The sequence below is a fragment of the Microplitis mediator genome, chromosome 7, assembly GCF_029852145.1.
Source record: "Microplitis mediator isolate UGA2020A chromosome 7, iyMicMedi2.1, whole genome shotgun sequence".
NCBI lineage: Eukaryota > Metazoa > Arthropoda > Insecta > Hymenoptera > Braconidae > Microplitis > Microplitis mediator.
Window position 1 is genome coordinate 25,234,966 of NC_079975.1, and position 20,826 is coordinate 25,255,791.

The window sequence follows — 20,826 nt, forward strand, 5'->3', positions numbered from 1 at the left end:
CCGGTATTTTTAACACCGGTGAATTACTCCTTCTACACCGGTGTAATTTTTTTGAACACCGGGCGGAGTTAAAATGAGTCCATTTTTAACACCGCTCTTTTTACAGTGTATATACTAAATTATCAATAGTATTCATATAATATTATTAGCAATTCAATTGAATTCCATATTTTACATCTTCACTATTTATTTAATCATAATTTTATCTACTGACTTTTATTCTAATTACCCATGAATTAAATACTTGATCATTATTTACACACTCCCTTCTTAATGACTTAACATTACACAAAAATATCGGCCTTACTTAATAATGACATCTATTAAATCCCATTGTTTACTGAAGTTAATAGTGATTATGGGTAGTGCTTGAATAATTGCAACTATTGATATTGTTGTTTAACTCATTCGATGGTGTAATTCCTGGGACAGAGCTTAAGGTTTGCTCTGATTTAGGAATTACTCGGTATGTATAACAGTTACTGTTATTAGCCGGATAGCCAGTGACAGTAGTGTGTTCTTTATAGTTATAATCTATGTAGTCAACAGGGTTTACATAATAACCGGTATAGTGATTATTATTATTATTATAGAACCCATTGACGGGTGAATAATAATTATTAATGTTGTTATTATACATTTGGGCCTCAGAAGATTCAGTATAAGTGGTAGCATTTTGCATACTTCCGCTGTATGCCGGTTGGTAGTTGGTACCATTCGTCCAGTAGTTACCGTCGTTTTTAAAACCCATATCTTGGTTTGGTGGCGAATGATGGTAATGTATAGTTGAACCTAATCCAGGTGGGTTCATTTGTCTACGCTGAACGTATTCAGCGGCAAGTAACTGATTTCTTCCATTCTTCGGAGGATTTAAATTGTTCTTGTCGTTTGTATCGACTTTACTTGAGGTAGTTTTTTTCTCCTTCATTCTACGATTCTGAAACCATACCTTGACCTGTAAAATAATTATAAATTTAATAATTTTAGAAAATAAGATTAAGGAATATTTATATTACTGTCGATGGTCGCTATTTTATTACTAATTACAAATAACCGAAATTATATTTTGCATTTGGCTTAAAAAAACAAATTTACTTGTCTTTGTTTTTCTCCAGCTCCAGCCAAAATTTAATTTTTTTTCAAAAAAATTTTCCAAAATTTATTTCGAACGTTTGTTTATAAATTTCGTGGTTTAAATTCAAACTACACGGAAAAGAGAGCAGTGGAAAAATTACAGTTTTTAGTGCGAAAACCGGGCCTTCGAGTACTATAGTTTACAATTTAATAATTGAGATTACCCCTTGTAATAAAGTAATTAAAATTATGAATACCAAATTTTATAGTTTCTAATGTATCTTTAGTTGAACGAAACTTGAAAAAGTCTATATACTTATGTAATATTATATATTAATATCTAGATACAAGTATATAAGAGTTTTGGCCGTACACAATATTGAATAGTTTGATATAATTATATATAACTATGTAGTTTTATACATTACACTCATAAAGTAAAATTATACTCGTAAATAAAATATTGCCAGAAAAATTTTAATGCACAATAATTCAAAATTTTAATAAAAACGTCTTATTATATGAAACTGAAATAATTGCTACATCAAAAATAATGTAAATTTTAGAGATCCAAAGTAGCGAGACTTTGCTAATGTTTGAAACTGTAATAAATCATGGGTATATATTTAATTTTTTCATTTTTATTTTTTTCGTGTGATTATTGGAATTTTAACGAAATTAATGCATCCCCATTAAAAACCAATTTTTTTTTTTTTTTTTTTTTTTATGGCGAATTAGAACGTTGGGTTAAAATAACAGAAATTTAATTTTAAAATGATACAAGAAAAAAAAAATTTTCTACCATATCTTACAGATATGTTACTAATAAGTAATAAAAAAAATTCAAATTTTCTCACCTGTCTTTCGGTGAGTTTCAATTTAGACGCAGTCTGAATTCTAGTTGTACGGCATAAGTAATTGTTTGTACAGAAAATTTTTTCAAGCTCATTGAGCTGCTCCGTAGTAAATGCAGTTCGTGCTTGTCTTTGTTGGTTCTTGTCTGTAAAATAAGAAAAAAAATAACTATTAGATTGTTATATCACATGTTAATGAGTAATATCTACGCAGGTAATTTTATAATTACCGTGTGTAAAAAAAAAAAAAAGTGATCGTAAAATTATGTTCTTACATACTACTGATACTTTTTTAATAAAATATTATGCAATTAGCATTTAAACTATAGTTAATTAATTTTAAAACTATAGCCCGCCGCAATAATCGCTACTGCATGATTACTTGATACAAGTAAACGTGTGAAGACATTAAATGAGATTTTCAAAAATTTCAAAAAAGAAAAAAAATTCAATTTAGACAACTTTCAGAAATTCAATAAACGAATGTAAAAAAAAAATCAAAAAAATAATTTAAATTTATAATCAGAGTCTTGACCAATTAATTAATAGTTAATAATAAATACTAAAGCTCTTATCTCCTGAATGAATGAATGAATTACCATACACATGAAGCTTAAATAATTATTAAAGAGTAATACGTAATAATTATTCAAAATAATAAAATCTTACTTTGTGTACTAGTTCGCTCTGCTTTTTGTAAAGGTGATTCATTTTCAAGACACCGATCTTGTTGTTGCTGAAGTTCTTCATTTGGTATTTTGTTAATGTCTCCGTTGATGAATGGCTCTGTTAATTGTTGATGCTGAAATGATTGTTGATTCAAAAACTCGGAATTTGAATTGGCTGCTTCCAAAGTATTGTTCGTATTAACAGCATCAGTAAGAGGTGAATTAACAGCATCGGAAAGAGGTGAATGATTACGACTTGATTGGTGGTTGTAATTCCACTCCTCTGACAGGCTCGTTCTCATGCTTTCAGGTGAAGACGGATACGGTGGCAACTCTAAAGATGCGAGAAACTCGATGCACTTTTCGGTTGAATCAGTGTAAGACATTTTGAATTTATTTCGTTAATATAATTATTTTGATTTAACAAAAACCGAAAAATTATTTTCAAATTCGTTCACTGAGAGAAAAACGTGGATATTTTCAAGTAAAATTTCTTAATTGAACTATTAGTTTACTTAAATAGTGAAAATAATAAATATTATAGTTTGATGAAGTGAACTTGTTCGAGCTTTTACTATTATAAGTCAAGTGAATATGTTTACTTGAATTTAATTTTCTATTACACTCAGTGTTCGAATGAAGTAAGACACGACACTAACTCTACAACGGTATTGTAAGAACTGAGGTCTCTTTGGTCAAAGGCTACCTGATTCGTACAGAAGTAGGGAGCACACCTGATACAACTACTGGAGAAGGATTTTGGTTTGGAACCCCCTCCATGATTCCACTATAGTTTGTATGTCTAATTGTCAGATTTTCACACTTATTACCCAGACTGGCGCCGCCAACGTCTAGACAGTTTATCAGATAAAGGTTTTAAATATTTATTGCGATTTACTTGAAATTATTTAAAAAAAATTACTCTCCTACTGTACTTGAAACAATAAATAACAATAATTCATGAATGTTACTCCAACTATCAATAATATACAAATTAATGAAGATTTGAGAATTCAACAATTTTTGATATCCCCACTTAAATAAACGATGCCGTCCTTTTTCAAAACTCTCACAGGTGCAGTTTGATCTGTTTGAATGGGAACAAACCGTTCATAGGTCTTGCTTAAATTTTTTTATAAACTGAAATTTATGATAGATGAATGTATGCATATTGGGGTGTTTCATATTTAGGCGATATTTTTTTTCTGTCTTACTCAAAACTAATAATTTATAGACAAAAAAAAATTCCGGTATTAATGTAAATTTATTTAATGAAATTTAAATGTTTATACAATTTTTAAAATTTTATCCAATCCAAATTTTGAAAAGTAGATCAAACTCATAACCCGTATGAAAAAACCATATACTGTCGATAATATATAGAAAAAAATATGGTAAATAACTGGACATATATGGCGGCCAAATTATTAATATTGATTAATATATGATTGATCACATATAATAATTTATACGTTTAATATTATAATAATCCATATTATTAATAATATATGTGATTATATACATGTGATATTGTATCAAAAATTATATATCTGCTTTATATATTAATTTATAACGTAAAATATATATTTCATCTTATAAATTAATTTATAATTTCAATATTATCATAATCCATATAATTTATAATATATGTAATTGTATACATATGATATTACATCTCAAATTGTATTCTCGTTTTATATATAAACTTATAATTTCAAAAGTATAATAATTTCGGTATTATTATACATAAATAATTTAAAAAATACACTCATACCAAAAATTAAAGGAAAAAAAAAATTTTAGAAATTTTTTAGTGATTTTTGCAAGACCGTAACTTCATGAAAAATAATCGTATCGAGATTTAAAAAAAAAGCATTTTATACCCGTAGGAAAAAGCAATATATGAGCTTCAGTATAATTAAAAATATATGATAAATTATATGGAATTATAAGAAGTCATATATGGAGCCATATACTAAATTTTGCCGAAATAATATATGATTTTATAATTTGCAACATATATATCGATAATAAATTTGTTTTATATGCTAACTTATAAATGTTGCTAATAATATTTTATACTATATTTTAAGTTGGTAACTGTTTAGAATCGCGGCTCCACCTGTTTATATCAAGCAAAAATCCAAAAATATTTAAATTGCCAAGAGACTTGTTTCATTCTCTGGTATTTGTCGGCGGATTAAAGATGTACTTGCTTATTTAGGTGTTATTTAAGCATTACTAAATTGTACGTGTATACCAAAGGTATAAAATTAGCTTGATTTCCAGTTTTTGTTTGAAATTTTTCTGTTCCGTGCTACACTGCACTATTTGACATATTTCTCTTTTTATTCTATGTATTGACTCTTAAGTCAACCACCAAAACTTAAGCTATATGCCTATTTGCCATAATTTCTGTAATTTCGTCCCAAGTACGTTAACGGACTCGTCAGTAAGGCTATGTTAACGCACTCTTGCCTTAGACTACACCTCTTACTAGTACGGACCGGCGTAAAACTGTGTTGCGGGCTTCAGTCAGACACTATACTAGCAAAGGAAGGCGGATACCGTCCAAACTACTTGCAACAAAGTGCTAGGTGAGCTGTTGTACACCGTTAGTGTATTGAAATAACAGAAATATGCCAATTTTCACCATACAAGAGCTCAAAAATATTTATAACTCTTAGTTAGACCTTTCTATCGCCACCGTCCATCTTACGGTATTAATAAAATTAATTATTTGTATTTATTAGAAATTTATTAAATTTATTTTGGAAAATTAGCATAATTTATGTCATTTTTTATCAATTTTGCACACTTTAGTTACAAGGTTCGGATAGATATCTTGTGATAAAGACATAAATACATACAGAAAATTCTTTCCGCCGTGTAGCAGAACACGTGGAAAAAGTTTAATTATAGATCTTTGATGTGTGAGCACTTGGAACTTTAGGAAATGTGTGGAGTCGCTATTGTCAACAATTACCTGTTAAGTTATATGATAAGATATATGATTTAATTATATGACTGAAGTATAATATTTTTTTTTTTTTTTATAATTGTTCCAGTGCATAGCCGCATGTACGACCTTTTACACTTTTTGCCTTTACATCGCAACTGCTTCCTTTCTTTATCTGCTTTTCATTGTGCGGCTGTGGCCCGACTTGTGCTTATACTGTACTACTTAACTTCGGTGCCGCTTTTGACTGAAGTATAATATTTATACATGTAAATATATAATTATATAAATATATGTTGACATATATTTGTATAAATGTATGTTAATATATATTTATATAGATATATGTTTATATATATTTGCACAAATATGAAACTAGAGATTTCAAGCTATAAAATGCTTTTTTTAAATCTCGATACGATTATTTTTCATGAAGTTACAGTCTTGCAAAAATCACTAAAAAATTTCTAAAATTTTTTTTTTTCCTTTAATTTTTGGTATGAGTGTATTTTTTAAATTATTTATGTATAATAATATCGAAATTTTTAAAATATTGAAATTATAAGTTTATATATAAAACGAAAATACAATTTGAGATGTAATATCATATGTATACAATTACATATATTATAAATTATATGGATTATGATAATATTGAAATTATAAATTAATTTATAAGATGAAATATATATTTTACGTTATAAATTAATATATAAAGCAGATATATAATTTTTGATACAATATCACATGTATATAATCACATATATTATTAATAATATGGATTATTATAATATTAAACGTATAAATTATTATATGTGATCAATCATATATTAATCAATATTAATAATTTTGCCGCCATATATGTTGAGTTATTTATCATATTTTTGTTTATATATTATCGACAGTATATGGTTTTTCCATACGGGTTATGAGTTTGATCTACTTTTCAAAATTTGGATTGGATAAAATTTTAAAAATTGTATAAACATTTAAATTTCATTAAATAAATTTACATTAATACCGGAATTTTTTTTTTCTATAAATTATTAGTTTTGAGTAAGACAGAAAAAAAAATATCGCCTAAATATGAAACACCCCAATATGCATACATTTATCTATTATAAATTTCAGTTTATAAAAAAATTTAAGCGAGACCTATAAACGGTTTGTTCCCATTCAAACAGATCAAACTGCACCTGTGAGAGTTCTGAAAAAGGACGGCATCGTTCATTTAAGTGGGGATATCAAAAATTGCTGAATTCTCAAATCTTCATTAATTTGTATATTATTGATAGTTGGAGTAACATTAATGAATTTTTGTTATTTATTGTTTCAAGTACAGTAGGAGAGTAATTTTTTTCAAATAATTTCAAGTAAACCGCAATAAATATTTAAATCCTTTATCTGATACACTGTCTAGACGTTGGCGGCGCCAGTCTTTGTTATGAATGTAAAAATCTGACAATTAGACATAGAAACTATAGTGGAATCATGGAGGGGGTTCTAAACCAAAATCCTTCTCCAGTAGTTGTATCAGGTGTGCTCCCTACCTCTGTACGAATCAGGTAGCCTTTGACCAAAGAGACCTCAGTTCTTACAATACCGTTGTAGAGTTAGTGTCGTGTCTTACTTCATTCGAAAACTGAGTGTAATAGAAAATTAAATTCAAGTAAACATATTCACTTGACTTATAATAGTAAAAGCTCGAACAAGTTCACTTCATCAAACTAAAATATTTATTATTTTCACTATTTAAGTAAACTAATAGTTCAATTAAGAAGTTTTACTTGAAAATATCCACGTTTTTCTCTCAGTGAACGAATTTGAAAATAATTTTTCGGTTTATTTAAATCAAAATAATTATATTAACGAAATAAATTCAAAATGTCTTTTCCTGATTTAAACGAAACGTGCATGATGTTTTTCGCATCTTTAGAGTTGCCGTCGTATCCGTCTTCACCTGAAAGCATGAGAACGAGCCTGTCAGAGGAGTGGAATTACAACCACCAATCAAGTCGTAATCATTCACCTCTTTCCGATGCTGTTAATTCACCTCTTACTGATGCTGTTAATACGAACAATATTTCGGAAGCAGCCAATTCAAATTCTGAGTTTTTGAATCAACAATCATTTCAGCATCAACAATTAACAGAGCCATTTATCAACGAAGACATTAACAAATTACCAAATGAAGAACTTCAGCAACAACAAGATCGGTGTCTTGAAAATGAATCACCTTTACAAAAAGCAGAGCGAACTAGTACAAAAAGTAAGATTTTATTATTTTGAATAATTATTACGTATTACTCTTTAATAATTATTTAAGCCTCATGTGTATGAATTTCATTCATTCATTCAGGAGATAAGAGCGTTAGTATTTATTATTAACTATTAATTAATTGGTCAAGAGTCTGATTATAAATTTAAATTATTTTTTTGATTTTTTTTTTTACATTCGTTTATTGAATTTCTGAAAATTGTCTTCATTGAATTTTTTTTTCTTTTTTGAAATTTTTGAAAATCTCATTTAATGTCTTCACACGTTTACTTGTATCAAGTAATCATGCAGCAGCGATTATTGCGGCGGGCTATAGTTTTGAAATTAATTAACTATAGTTTAAATGCTAATTGCATAATATTTTATTAAACAAATATCAGTAGTATGTAAGAACATATTTTTACGATCATTTTTTTTCTTATACCGTAACTATAAAATTAACTGCGTAGATATTACTTACTAACAAGTGATATACAAATATAATAATTATTTTTTTTTTTAATTTTACAGAAAAGAGTCAACAAAGACGAGCACGAACTGCATTTACTACGGAGCAGCTCAATGAGCTCGAAAAAATTTTCAGTGCAAACAATCACTTATGCCGTCGGACCAGAATTAATACTGCAAATAAATTGAAACTCACCGAAAGACAGGTGAGAAAATTTGATATTTTTTTATTACTTATTAGTGACATATCTGTAAGATATAGTAAAAAGTTTTTTTTTAATGAGATCATGAGATCATTTCTTAAATAGTAAGAAATATTTGTTAAATACAAAAGAATGATGTTTAAGAAATGATTTCTTAAATACTAAAAAATCTTTTTTAAATGCTAAGAAATCCTCATATCAGTGTAACTTTAATTACTTTATTGCAAGGAATAGTCTCAATTATAAAATTGCAAACTATAATACTTGAAGGCCCGGTTTGCGCACTAAGAACTGTAATTTTTCCACTGCTCTCTTTTCCGTGTAGTTTGAATTTAAGCCGAGAAATTTATAAACAAACGTTCGAAATAAATTTTGGAAAATTTTTTCGATAAAAATTAAATTTTGGCTGGAGCTGGAAAAAAACAAAGACAAGTAAATTTGTTTTTTCAAGCCAAAAGCAAAATATAATTTCGGTTATTTGTAATTAGTAATAAAATAGCGACCATCGACAGTAATATAAATATTCCTTAATCTTATTTTTTAAAATTATTAAATTTATAATTATTTTACAGGTCAAAGTATGGTTTCAGAATCGTAGAATGAAGAAGAAAAAAACTACCTCAAGTAAAGTCGATACAAACGACAAGAACAATTTAAATCCTCTGAAGAATGGAAGAAATCAGTTACTTGCCGCTGAATACGTTCAGCGTAGACAAATGAACCCACCTGGATTAGGTTCAACTATACATTACCATCATTCGCCACCAAACCAAGATATGGGTTTTAAAAACGACGGTAACTACTGGACGAATGGTACCAACTACCAACCGGCATACAGCGGAAGTATGCAAAATGCTACCATTTATACTGAATCTTCTGAGGCCCAAATGTATAATAACAACATTAATAATTATTATTCACCCGTCAATGGGTTCTATAATAATAATAATAATAACTATACCGGTTATTATGTAAACCCTGTTGACAACATCGATTATAACTATAAAGAACACACTACTGTCACTGGCTATCCGGCTAATAACAGTAACTGTTATACATACCGAGTAATTCCTGATTCAGAGCAAACCCCTAACTCTGTCCCAGGAATTACACCATCGAATGAGTTAAACAACAATATCAATAGTTTCAATTATTCAAGCACTACCCATAATCTCTATCAACTTCAGTAAACAATGGGATTTAATAGATGTCATTATTAAGTAAGGCCGATATTTTTGTGTATTGTTAAGTCATTAAGAAGGGAGTGTGTAAATAATGATCAAGTATTTAATTCATGGGTAATTAGAATAAAAGTCAGTAGATAAAATTATAATTAAATAAATAGTGAAGATGTAAAATATGGAATTCAATTGAATTGCTAATAATATTATAAGAATACTATTGATAATTTAGTATATACACTGTAAAAAGAGCGGTGTTAAAAATGGACTCATTTCAACTCCTTCCGGTGTTAAAATAAAATTACACTGGTGTAAAAGGAGTAATTTACCGGTGTTAAAAATACCGGTGTTAAATCGGGGTAACCGGTGTAAAAGCGGGGTAACCGGCGTAAAAACAGGGTACTGCGCTTGCTTGGAGTATTAACTTTAAAGATTATAAAACACGAACAAATGTCAGTTCTTTATGAAAATTAATAATAAATATCATTTACTTACCAGTATAGTGATCAAGTAAAAATATTTACAAAGTAAAATATTTTAACACTCGCCTAGAACATTTACACCGGCTGCGGTGTTTTTTTAACACCGGAGAATTTTTTTTTACACCGGTACAGAATATTTACATCGGTGGCGGCGTTATTTTCACACCGCTTTCGGTGTTGAAATTTAACACCGCCAATTTTAACACCTACACCGCTTGGACTTACCCTGATGATTTTTTACAGTATAGAATTGTATACTCTTTTAAATTACTTATTTTACTATTTATATTTATCAATTCTTATTTGTGGAAACTTATAGTGTTAGTTAAGAAGACACCAAATACTATTATTACTGAGATTGTAAGAACTTCGATTAATTAAGATATTTTTAATGCTATTACTTTTTTTTTTTAAATTACTTTGTGCAAATAAGTTAAGCTTTTATACTGAAAATTAAGTATTTTATTTTGGAGGATAATTGTAAGCAATAATTATAATATTTTATTTAAGGTTGTAATCACTATTTCTGTATACTGAAAAACAAAAATTATATAAAAAATATAAATGAATTTTTGTCAAGTAATTTCGTTTTTTACTGCAAGCCATTTTACTTTTCATAGATCCCAAATTATTAACTTTAATCCTAACTTATTCCTAATAACCATTTGTTCAAAATTATAATAATAGTCATACTAATAGTAATTATTGATTCAAATTAGAGGTGTGCGAATATTCAAATTAACAAATTATTCGATAGCGAATCGAATCGAACTATTCAAATATTCGATTCGATTCGTGCAATATTCGCACACCCCTACCCGTATGAAAAAACAATATATGGTTAAAATATATAATATCATATATGTTTGCAACAAAACAATATATGATATATTATATTGTACATTATAAAAAATCATATAGATATTTTGGCCGATTTAATATAAAATTATATACAGTAGTAAATATATGTATTCCATATATGTAACTTATATGTTTTTTATATTAAGCTATATATACATTTAGATTTATCTTATAATATATTGTATTGATATATTTCCTTTTATATTTAAAAAATATATAATTTTTATATGAAAAGAAATATATATGGTAGCATATAATGTGTTTTATATATGGCACCATATATTTTCTTTGTTATATTCAAGCATATATTTTATTCGGTGTATGTATATGTATATGGGTATATATATTCGCATCAAATGAACTAATTTTGAAAATTTTAACTGCGATTTGAAGAGTATATTAAAATTTAGATCTAATTTTATTGGAGTTGGTCATACGAATAAGAAACATTTTTTTTCCATACATAATATAAATATATGTTTTTATATATGATCAGAATATATTTTTCGTATATGATAGAAATATATATTTTTATGTACGATAAAAATATAATTTTCATATATGATAAAAATATATTTTTTGTATATGATTGACATATATATTTTTTATACATGCTAAATATATATAGACTCGTATATGATGAGTATTATATTTTTTAATATAAAAAAAAAAATGTCAGAAAATATAGTTAAATTGGCCACATATATTTTCTGATATTTATCATATATTTTTACATATATTTTGACCATATATGTTATTTTCACACGAGATCAACTCCAATTAAACTAGATCTAAATTTTGATATACTCTCTAATCTGCAGTTCAAATTTTCAAAATTAGTTAATTTGATGCAAATAAATATACCCATATACATATACATACACCGAATGAAATATATGCTTAAATATAACAAAGAAAATATATCGTGCCATATATAATATAAATTATATGCTACCATTTATTTTATTTCATATAAAAATTATATCTTTTTTGAATATAAAAGGAAATATATCAATACAATATATTATCAGGTAAATGTAAATGTATGTATAGCTTAATATAAAAAATATATCAGTTACATATATGGAATACATATATTTACTACTGTATATAATTTTATATTAAATCGGCGAAAATCTCTATATGATTTTTTATAATATACAATATAATATATCATATATTTTTTTGTTGCAAACATATATGATTTTATATGTTTTAACCAAATATTGTTTTTTCATACGGGATGTTAAAACTGAGTGTAAAATAAAATCCGCCTCTGCATTTAAATGTAGTGACCATATTTATTTATTTTTTTTTGAAAAGAAATCTATAATATTCAATATTGTTTTATTTAAAAATTTAAAATATCATTGTAACAAATATATGTCTTCTCAAATATTTTTCTGTGAGTAATGAATTTAAAAATTCGTCAAAGATATTCTCTAAAGAATCATAAAAAATTTACAATAAAAATTGTTAACGAATATTGAAATATGAATATTTTAAAGAAATTAGTATAGACTCAACCGAGAATAGGCAATTTTAAATTAGAAACAAAAAAAAATATTATCGAAAGATCTGTTATGTCGCCAGAGTAATTCAATAAGAGGATTCTAAATGATGTCATAAGTCATGAAGTCCATATATACACTTGGCAAAATCCTTCGGCTTCTCAAAGATAAGAAAACACAAATCACTAGATAGTGAGCATGTGCTATTGTCACCGATCTGTGTATTGCATCCCGCTGCTAATTCACAGGCTAGACAATAGGCCCCGAGCTTTACAACATACAGTAATTAGACAATTGTAGACGTCGCCTCATTGTATAGATATTTTGGCGACAAAATTTTGGAACCAGATGTACTCAGTTCCTGATAGACACTACCCATCTCAATAATTTTTATAAATGAATTAATAGTTAATAATAAACAATATATATTATAAGCATAAATGCAATAATACATTTAAAAAAAAAAATAACATTTATGCTCACATTTCAAAAACTGAAGATGACGTTCGAGTTCTGACTCAGAAAAAACTAATTTTTTAAAACTACTTACTATACTAATTGTTAGCTTCACTTTTCATAAATTATGCAATGACTTCACTGCTACAGTTAAACATAAGCACATATCGAGAGTGTATCTGTGGCGTTCTAGGGTTTATGATGGCGCTGTCCGCGGTGTACAGCAATTTTACTTCTCGAGTACTTTTAAAAATGAGCAATGCAGTCAGGAAAAAAATACTTTTGCGTATGCGATCGTTTGACGATTACAAAAAATTACGTCTGTTACTATTGTTATTAAAGGATTTATTGTTAGTCGTTGTAGTACTGATAACCAATGCACAATCATAGACAATGATCTTTGAGTACGTATACTACTTTATTAGTTAATGAACTACAATGAGCTGTGATTGAAAAAAATATGAAATTTTTTAAACGTTTTATGTTTAAACAAAAATTTCTTTTAAAAATGTGAATCATTGATAACGTTAGAACTCTGAAGTATTATACAGAATGTGTAAGGTAAAAGCCATATATTTTTAAACATGCACGTACACGGATCGATAATTTTATTACATACTGGAAAAAAAAAATTATAATTTTCAAATTTATAAGGATATTTAAGTTAAATTGATATGTGTTTTTCATGACTAAATTTATTGATATTTAAACGAAAACATTAACTCATATATACTAGTCATATAGTATATATATATCTACTGGGTAGTTAAATATTAATTAACAGTGATTTAAAATTCGTTTAGTCATTTATAATTATACATATAGAACTAATATCTTACCAGATATATCTCATCTTGTTAACACAAGGTTGTATTGTATAGGTGTTGATATTCCTTATTAAACAAAAGGATTCAAAAGTATTAAAAAGGATTTGATTTTTAATCGTTTTGAATACTTTCTAATTCTTCAAATCCTTTTTAATACTATCTCTTATGGGCGTTTAACATGTGAAATCATTTTTAATACTTTTATTTAACAAGGGATTTTATTGTGCGAATTTGTTGCTCAAAAAAATATAAGAGATACTGGGGCACAACGGACCCCTTTAAAAATTTGCTAAAGAAAATTTTCTTCTCATCATCATATTTCTACGAGTTTGATATATTTATTTAGCATCACAGCGATACGAAATACTCAGGGTACGACAGACTCCCATAAAAATTTGAAAAAAAAAAATAAAATTTTCATATTATTATTTCATGAGTTTGATCTATTTTCAAATTTCTCGACAGAAACAAATATGTTGTTCTTGAAAAAAAAATAGAATTATAAGTATGCAGTCATTAAAAATAAATAAGGTCTTTACAAATTTTTTTTGCGGTCTGGACTTTGTTTTTAAATGGAATAGGGATAGGGGGGGGGGGGTCTTAAACGGATTCTCTTTCTTGAAAAATATCAAAATTAATGACAAAAATTTTTTTTTTAAATCTTATAAATTTTGAAAAAGTATAAAGAAGGGAAAGTTAGCAGTTTATTGAATTCATTAAACTCCACGAATTTTGGTAAAAATAAAATATATATTGAAAATTTTATACTTTTCTATACTGGAAAGCTGTATAAATTTTTTTTTTTTTTCACTTTTCGGACAACAGGAATTTATTTATTTTTATTGAGAATCATATTAATGAAGTAACCCTATAACGCTTCTCGGCGTTTCCCCCACTTTGAATGAACATTGGGGCCAGTGCTGCCAGATGGTGCGGAATTTTTACACCCTCCTGCCTTTACACTCCATGCTATTTCACCACGGGAAGGGGTAAAAATATCGCACGATCTGGCAGCACTGATTGAGGCTGGCGAAGACGTGGAAGAAGAGGCCTTCCGACGGGACCCAACGTGACATCATCTAGCTTCTCCCACTCTTTCCCTTATTATATTACTTATTATTAACTGTCCATATTATACGATTAGTTGTCGGATTTAATAATGTTTATACGTTAAATAAATATGTGGTTCGATCTACTAACAAATAAAATATATATAATTGCCTTTCTTACATAAGACGTTTTTTTTCTCGAGCTCTCTATTTTTAATAAAAAATATATATTGACCATCATTGTGTATTTATCAGTTGACGAGCTATAAAATTCAGAAACAGCAAAAAAAATTTTGCTATAATTAAATTAATGAACAACTAAAATATGCAATGGCTAAGCCCTAATCTTACAACATAATTTTTTTTTAACGTATCCTATATAGTAGGGTGGCGCAAAAAAACCGACTATTTTTTTGTTTTCGATCTCGCATGAAAATTTTTTGGTTTACGATTTTTTGAGATGCCTCTCCAAAAATCAGCTCGATAAAAAATTTTCAAGAGGTCACTCACGAATTTTGAAAATATCAAAAATAATCGAAATTCGGATTTTTATTTCTAAATTTTTTTCTTTCTCGTGGCAGCAATAGTTTATATTTGTAAAATCATGACTATGCTGAAAATTTCAGCCCGAAATTTAAATATTTGAACGGCACTCAAGAATTTTGAATATTAACTGATAATATGTAACTAATAGTTTGAATGAGTTTTTATATTTTTTTATAACTCAATTATTGTCACTTCACTTAAATATAACTTTTGCATAACCAAAAATATACAGGACAGTCTTAAACAATAAAATTTTGTAAGTTTTGAATAAGCGAAAAAACCTACAAATTGAATTAAAAAATAAAAAAGTATGTAAATAACTTGATATTTATATTTCTCGGGTTATATTTTCATTCATTGTCATGCAAATTGATGGTGAAAAAATCGAGAAGCTTTATTATTAATATTTAAGGGTCGCTCAAAAACGTCCAAAAGACAGCACTCGGAAACATTCAAAATTCTTGAGCGAGGTTTAAATATTCAAATTTTGGGCTGAAATTCTCAGCGTAGTCATGATTTCACAAATATAAACTATTGCTGCCACGAGAAAGAAAAAAATTTAGAAATAAAAATCCGAATTTCGATTATTTTTGATATTTTCAAAATTCGTGAGCGACCTCTTGAAAATTTTTTATCGAGCCGATTTTTGGAGAGGCTTCTCAAAACATCGTAAACCAAAAAATTTTCATGTGAGATCAAAAAAAAAAAAATAGTCGGTTTTTTTGCGCCACCCTACTATATAGTGTAGGTAAGTCGAAAAAACAACTGTTTTCCCGCGTACCCTAATATATGCATACATTTATCTTTTACAAATTCAGGTTTATGAAAATATTTCAGTAAAACCTATTAACGATTCATCCTCATTCAAACAGATGAAACTGCATTCGTGAAAGTTTTGAAAAATTTCGGCACTGTTTATTTAAATGGAAATATCAAAAATTTTTGAATTCTAAAATCTTCATTCATTTGTATATTATCGATAGTTGGAGTAACCTACAAGAGTTTTTATAATTTACTGTTTCTAGTTCAGTAGGAGAATAGTTTTCTTAATATTATTTTAAGTACACTTGCGACAGGTACTTAAATCTTATACCTGACACTATCTAGAATCAGGCGCCAATAGTATTTTGTTCTAAGTGTTAAAATCTTATAACTAGCCATTCAAAGAATACTCAAATGATATATGGAGGCGTTCTCTAACCAATATTGACCAATAATAACCGTTTCCGATGTTCTCACCTTGTAAGTGTTCATTCTGCTTAAATAGACTGACTTTGCGAGCAGAGAACACAGTTCTTGTAGTGATCTTGTAGAGTTCGTTTCGAGAGTTAGTTTACTTGGACAGATTTTAAAATTAATTTGCGGTTTTTGGTATCGGGAAAAAATTAAAAATGTATTTTGGTAATTTCACACCAAGATACAACCCTCAAATAAATCGTGGTCATCTACCTCGTTTCGAGCTTCAGCAACAGCAAAATCAGTGTTGCCGAAATATGTCACCCTCCCAGGAAATAAAGCAAGCTGTTACAGAAGGTAAGATCTTAATATTTTGTATAAATATTACGTATAACTTTTTAATACACTGTCGAAAATTCGCGGAGTGAATGATTTTTTAATTATTCACTCCCCTCGGAGTAAAATTCACTCCGCAGGGGAGTTTTCGCGGAGTGAATAATTTTTTATTATTATTATTATTATTATTTTTTATTTTATTATTTTTTTTAAATATTTTCCGTCAAGTTAATTTTTTCGTTACAATTTTTCTTTTTGAGTGGTCCATTTTTCCCCATATATCACATATCCACCTAAAGTATGATAAAAACATTGTAGTGGTCATAACTTGACGGGGAATAAAAAAAAAATTTGTTAACAATTTTTTGGGGAGAGGGCCTTCGTGCCCCAGAAAAAAAAAAAAATTTTTTTTATTTTTTGCAAAATTTCGATTGATTCTTCCGAAAGAGATAGAATATAAACGAATTTGATGGTCAAAAGCCATAAGAAGAAAAAACCGGCTTAAGGGGGCCTTTGTGCCCCGGTCTCCCCTATATATTTTGATGTATGATAAAAATATATTTTTCGTATATATATACCGACTATTTTTTTTTTTTTCGATCTCGCATGAAAATTCGTTGGTTTACGATGTTTTGAGAAGCCTCTCCAAAAATCAGCTCGATAAAAAATTTTCAAGAGGTCACTCACGAATTTTGAAAATATCAAAAATAATCGAAATTCGGATTTTTATTTCTAAATTTTTTTCTTTCTCGTCGCAGCAATAGTTTATAATTGTGAAATCATGACTACGCTGAGAATTTCAGCCCAAAACTTAAATATTTAAACCTCGCTCAAGAATTTTGAATGTTTCCGAGTGCTGTCTTTTGGACGTTTTTGAGCGACCCTTAAATATTAACAATGAAGCTTCTCGATTTTTTCACCACTTTGCATGACAATGAATGAAAATATAACTCGAGAAATACAAATATCAAGTTATTTACATACTTTTCTATTTTTTAATTCAATTTGTAGGTTTTTTCGCTTATTCAAAACTTACCAAATTTTATTGTTTAAGACTGTCCTGTATATTTTTGGTCACGCAAAAGTCATATTTAAGTGAAATGACAATAATTGAGTTTTAAAAAAATATAAAAACTTATTCAAACTATTAGTTACATATTATCAGTTAATATTCAAAATTCTTGAGCGCCGTTCAAATATTTAAATTTAGGGCTGAAATTTTCAGCATAGACATGATTTTACAAATATAAACTATTGCTGCCACGAGAAAGAAAAAAATTTAGAATTAAAAATCCGAATTTCCGTCGTTTTTGATATTTTCAAAATTCGTGAGAAACCTCTTGAAAATTTTTCATCGAGCTGATTTTTGGAGAGGCTTCTTAAAACATCGTAAACCAACAAATTTTCATGCGAGATCGAAAAAAAAAAAATAATCGGTTTTTTTGCGCCACCCTACTAAACATATACGGGCCCGTATATGGTGAATATTATACTTTTTAACATGAAAAAAAATATATCAGAAAATATAGTTAAATTGGCCACATATATTTTCTGATATTTATCATGTATTTCAACCATATATGTTATTTTCATATTATATAATATTTTATTAAACAAGTATCAGTAGTATGTAAGAACATATTTTTACAATCATTTTTTTTTTTTACACTGTAATTATAAAATAAATTGCGTAAAAATTACGTGCAAACAAATAATAAACAAATATGATAGTAATTTTTTTTTATTTTACAGAACAGAAGAATTCAAAACGTAACCGAACAACATATACCGAGGAGCAACTTTCCGAGCTACAAAGAATTTTCTGTGAGAACAATTACCCATGCCGTGAAGCAAGAATTGAGACAGGATTTAGATTAGGTCTCACAGAACAACAGGTAAGGAGAAATTTTTTTTTTCTCTTCTATTATTTGAAAATTAAATTTTTGTTATTTTAAGTCAACATTCGGATTGACTGTAAGAAAAAAAAATTAGTTTTTATTAGGAATGCCTAAATATCGATAAAATTTCAATAATTACACGGAAAAAAAAAAAAAATTAAATATAAATCCATGATTTATTTCAGTTTCAAACATTTGCAAAGTCTCGCTACTTCGAAACTGTAAAATATAAATTATTTCCGACATAGCAACTATTTCAATTTATATAATGAAACTTCTTTCTCAAAATATTGCATTATTATTGAACATTAAATTTTTTTTTTGCAATATTTTATATATGGGTATAATTTTATTCTATGACTGCAATATATAAAACTACATCGTTATATATCATTTTTACCGTTTCTTCTATAACTTATACATTTTTCAAATAAGAACAGATGAAGATAATGAGTGACTGACATTTTCAAGTTGCTTTTTAGCTAAAGATACATTAGAAACTATAAAATTTGGTATTCATAATTTTAATTACTTTATTACAAGGAGTAGTCTCAATTATTAAATTGTAAACTATAGTACTCGAAGGCCCGGTTTGCGCACTAAGAACTTTAATTTTTCCACTGCTCTCTTTTCCGTGTAGTTTGAATTTAAGCCGAGAAATTTATAAACAAACGTTCGAAATAAATTTTGGAAAATTTTTTCGAAAAAAATTAAATTTTGGCTGGAGCTGGAAAAAAACAACGACAAGTAAATTTGTTCTTTTAAGCCAAATGCAAAATATAATTTCGGTTATTTGTAATTAGTAATAAAATAGTGACCATCGATAGTAATAAAAATATTCATTAATCTTATTTTCTAAAATTATTAAATTTATAATTATTTTACAGGTCAAGGTTTGGTTTCAAAATTATCGAATGAAGGTGAAAAAAACTACCGGAAGTAAAGTCGATAAAATCGACAAGAAAAATTTAAATCCTCCGAAGAATGGAAGAAATCAGTTACTTGCCGCTGAAGACGTTGATCGTAGGCGAATGAACCCACTTGGATTAGGTTCAACTATACATTACCATCATTCACCACCGAATCAAGATATGGGTTTTAAAAACGACGGTAACTACTGGACAAATGGTACCAACTACCAACCGGCATACAGCGGAAGTATGCAAAATGCTACCATTTATACTGAATCTTCTGACGCCCAAACGTATAATAACAACATTAATAATTATTATTCACCCTTCAATGGGTTCTATAATAATAATAATAATAATGATAATAATAATAATAATAATAATAATAATAATAATAATAATAATAATAATAATAATAATAATAATAATAACAATAATAATAATAATGATGATAATAATGATAATGATAATAATGATAATAATGATTATTATGGAAACTTTGATGAAGCCGCACATCATGACCGTCGAGAACACAATACTATCGATGCGGTTAATGACAGTGACGATGATCGCGATCTCTCGCAGAAACTCGTCAAAAAAATTCATCTAGATCAACTTTCAGACTTTTACTCAAAAAACAGACCGATTGATTCCAACACCGATATTTATGAGTGCAATTGGTACAACGATTATATGGAATCCATTTAACTTCTGTAAATAATGGGATTTGATAGACGTAATTCTTACGTAAGGTTGATATTTTTGTGTAATGTTAAGTCATTAAGGAGAGATCAGGCAAATAATGATCCAGTGTTTAATTCATGGGCAATACGTATAAATACTTAGTGGATAAGTAGTGTATTACTGCCCAAGGAGTATGTCCAGTGTATGCTAATTTTCTCCACTCCGCGGCAACTTCGTTGTGCACAGCGGGATGAAAGTTGTCGCTTTCAGCCCGAAGGGAAGAAAATTATAATTAAGTAAGTAGTGAGGATGTGAGATATGGATCTCAATTGAATCGCTAACTAATATTAAAATACTATAGATAATTTAGTATGTAGAATTTTATACTCTTTTTAATTACTTAGTTTACTATTTATATTAATTAG

General features: G+C 27.7%; 3 protein-coding genes across 3 annotated transcripts; 2 read left to right on the forward strand and 1 right to left on the reverse strand.

Annotated features, from left to right (window-relative positions):
• Positions 1 to 346: 346 nt before the first annotated feature.
• On the reverse strand, positions 347 to 3,281 carry LOC130671987 (homeobox protein Hox-B3-like). The gene is made up of 3 exons (XM_057476167.1): positions 2,598 to 3,281; positions 1,932 to 2,074; positions 347 to 955 (listed from the first exon to the last, which is right to left on the reverse strand). Exons 1-3 carry the CDS (start codon positions 2,980 to 2,982, stop codon positions 347 to 349), a joined length of 1,137 nt encoding a protein of 378 aa, XP_057332150.1. The 5' UTR covers positions 2,983 to 3,281.
• A 4,158-nt stretch (positions 3,282 to 7,439) lies between these two features.
• On the forward strand, positions 7,440 to 9,673 carry LOC130671988 (putative mediator of RNA polymerase II transcription subunit 26). Its single transcript, XM_057476168.1, has 3 exons — positions 7,440 to 7,824; positions 8,344 to 8,486; positions 9,056 to 9,673. The coding sequence occupies exons 1-3, from the start codon at positions 7,440 to 7,442 to the stop codon at positions 9,671 to 9,673; spliced, it is 1,146 nt and encodes a 381-aa protein (XP_057332151.1).
• A 7,080-nt stretch (positions 9,674 to 16,753) lies between these two features.
• Positions 16,754 to 20,563, forward strand: LOC130671989 (homeobox protein Hox-B3-like). The gene is made up of 4 exons (XM_057476169.1): positions 16,754 to 16,929; positions 18,661 to 18,803; positions 19,694 to 20,010; positions 20,452 to 20,563. The coding sequence occupies exons 1-4, from the start codon at positions 16,788 to 16,790 to the stop codon at positions 20,561 to 20,563; spliced, it is 714 nt and encodes a 237-aa protein (XP_057332152.1). The 5' UTR covers positions 16,754 to 16,787.
• Positions 20,564 to 20,826: the final 263 nt, after the last annotated feature.

Bases quoted from the DNA above. Each gene is read 5' to 3' on its own strand.
- LOC130671988 (XM_057476168.1), top strand. From the start codon at position 7,440: ATGTCTTTTCCTGATTTAAACGAAACGTGCATGATGTTTTTCGCATCT. The intron at 7,825-8,343 runs GTAAGATTTTAT...TTAATTTTACAG, and splicing joins AGAGCGAACTAGTACAAAAA to AAAAGAGTCAACAAAGACGA. The intron at 8,487-9,055 runs GTGAGAAAATTT...ATTATTTTACAG, and splicing joins TGAAACTCACCGAAAGACAG to GTCAAAGTATGGTTTCAGAA.
- LOC130671989 (XM_057476169.1), top strand. From the start codon at position 16,788: ATGTATTTTGGTAATTTCACACCAAGATACAACCCTCAAATAAATCGT. The intron at 16,930-18,660 runs GTAAGATCTTAA...TTTATTTTACAG, and splicing joins AAAGCAAGCTGTTACAGAAG to AACAGAAGAATTCAAAACGT. The intron at 20,011-20,451 runs GTATAATAACAA...GGGATTTGATAG, and splicing joins GAATCTTCTGACGCCCAAAC to ACGTAATTCTTACGTAAGGT.
- LOC130671987 (XM_057476167.1), bottom strand. From the start codon at position 2,982: ATGTCTTACACTGATTCAACCGAAAAGTGCATCGAGTTTCTCGCATCT. The intron at 2,075-2,597 runs GTAAGATTTTAT...CTTATTTTACAG, and splicing joins AGAGCGAACTAGTACACAAA to ACAAGAACCAACAAAGACAA. The intron at 956-1,931 runs GTGAGAAAATTT...ATTATTTTACAG, and splicing joins TGAAACTCACCGAAAGACAG to GTCAAGGTATGGTTTCAGAA.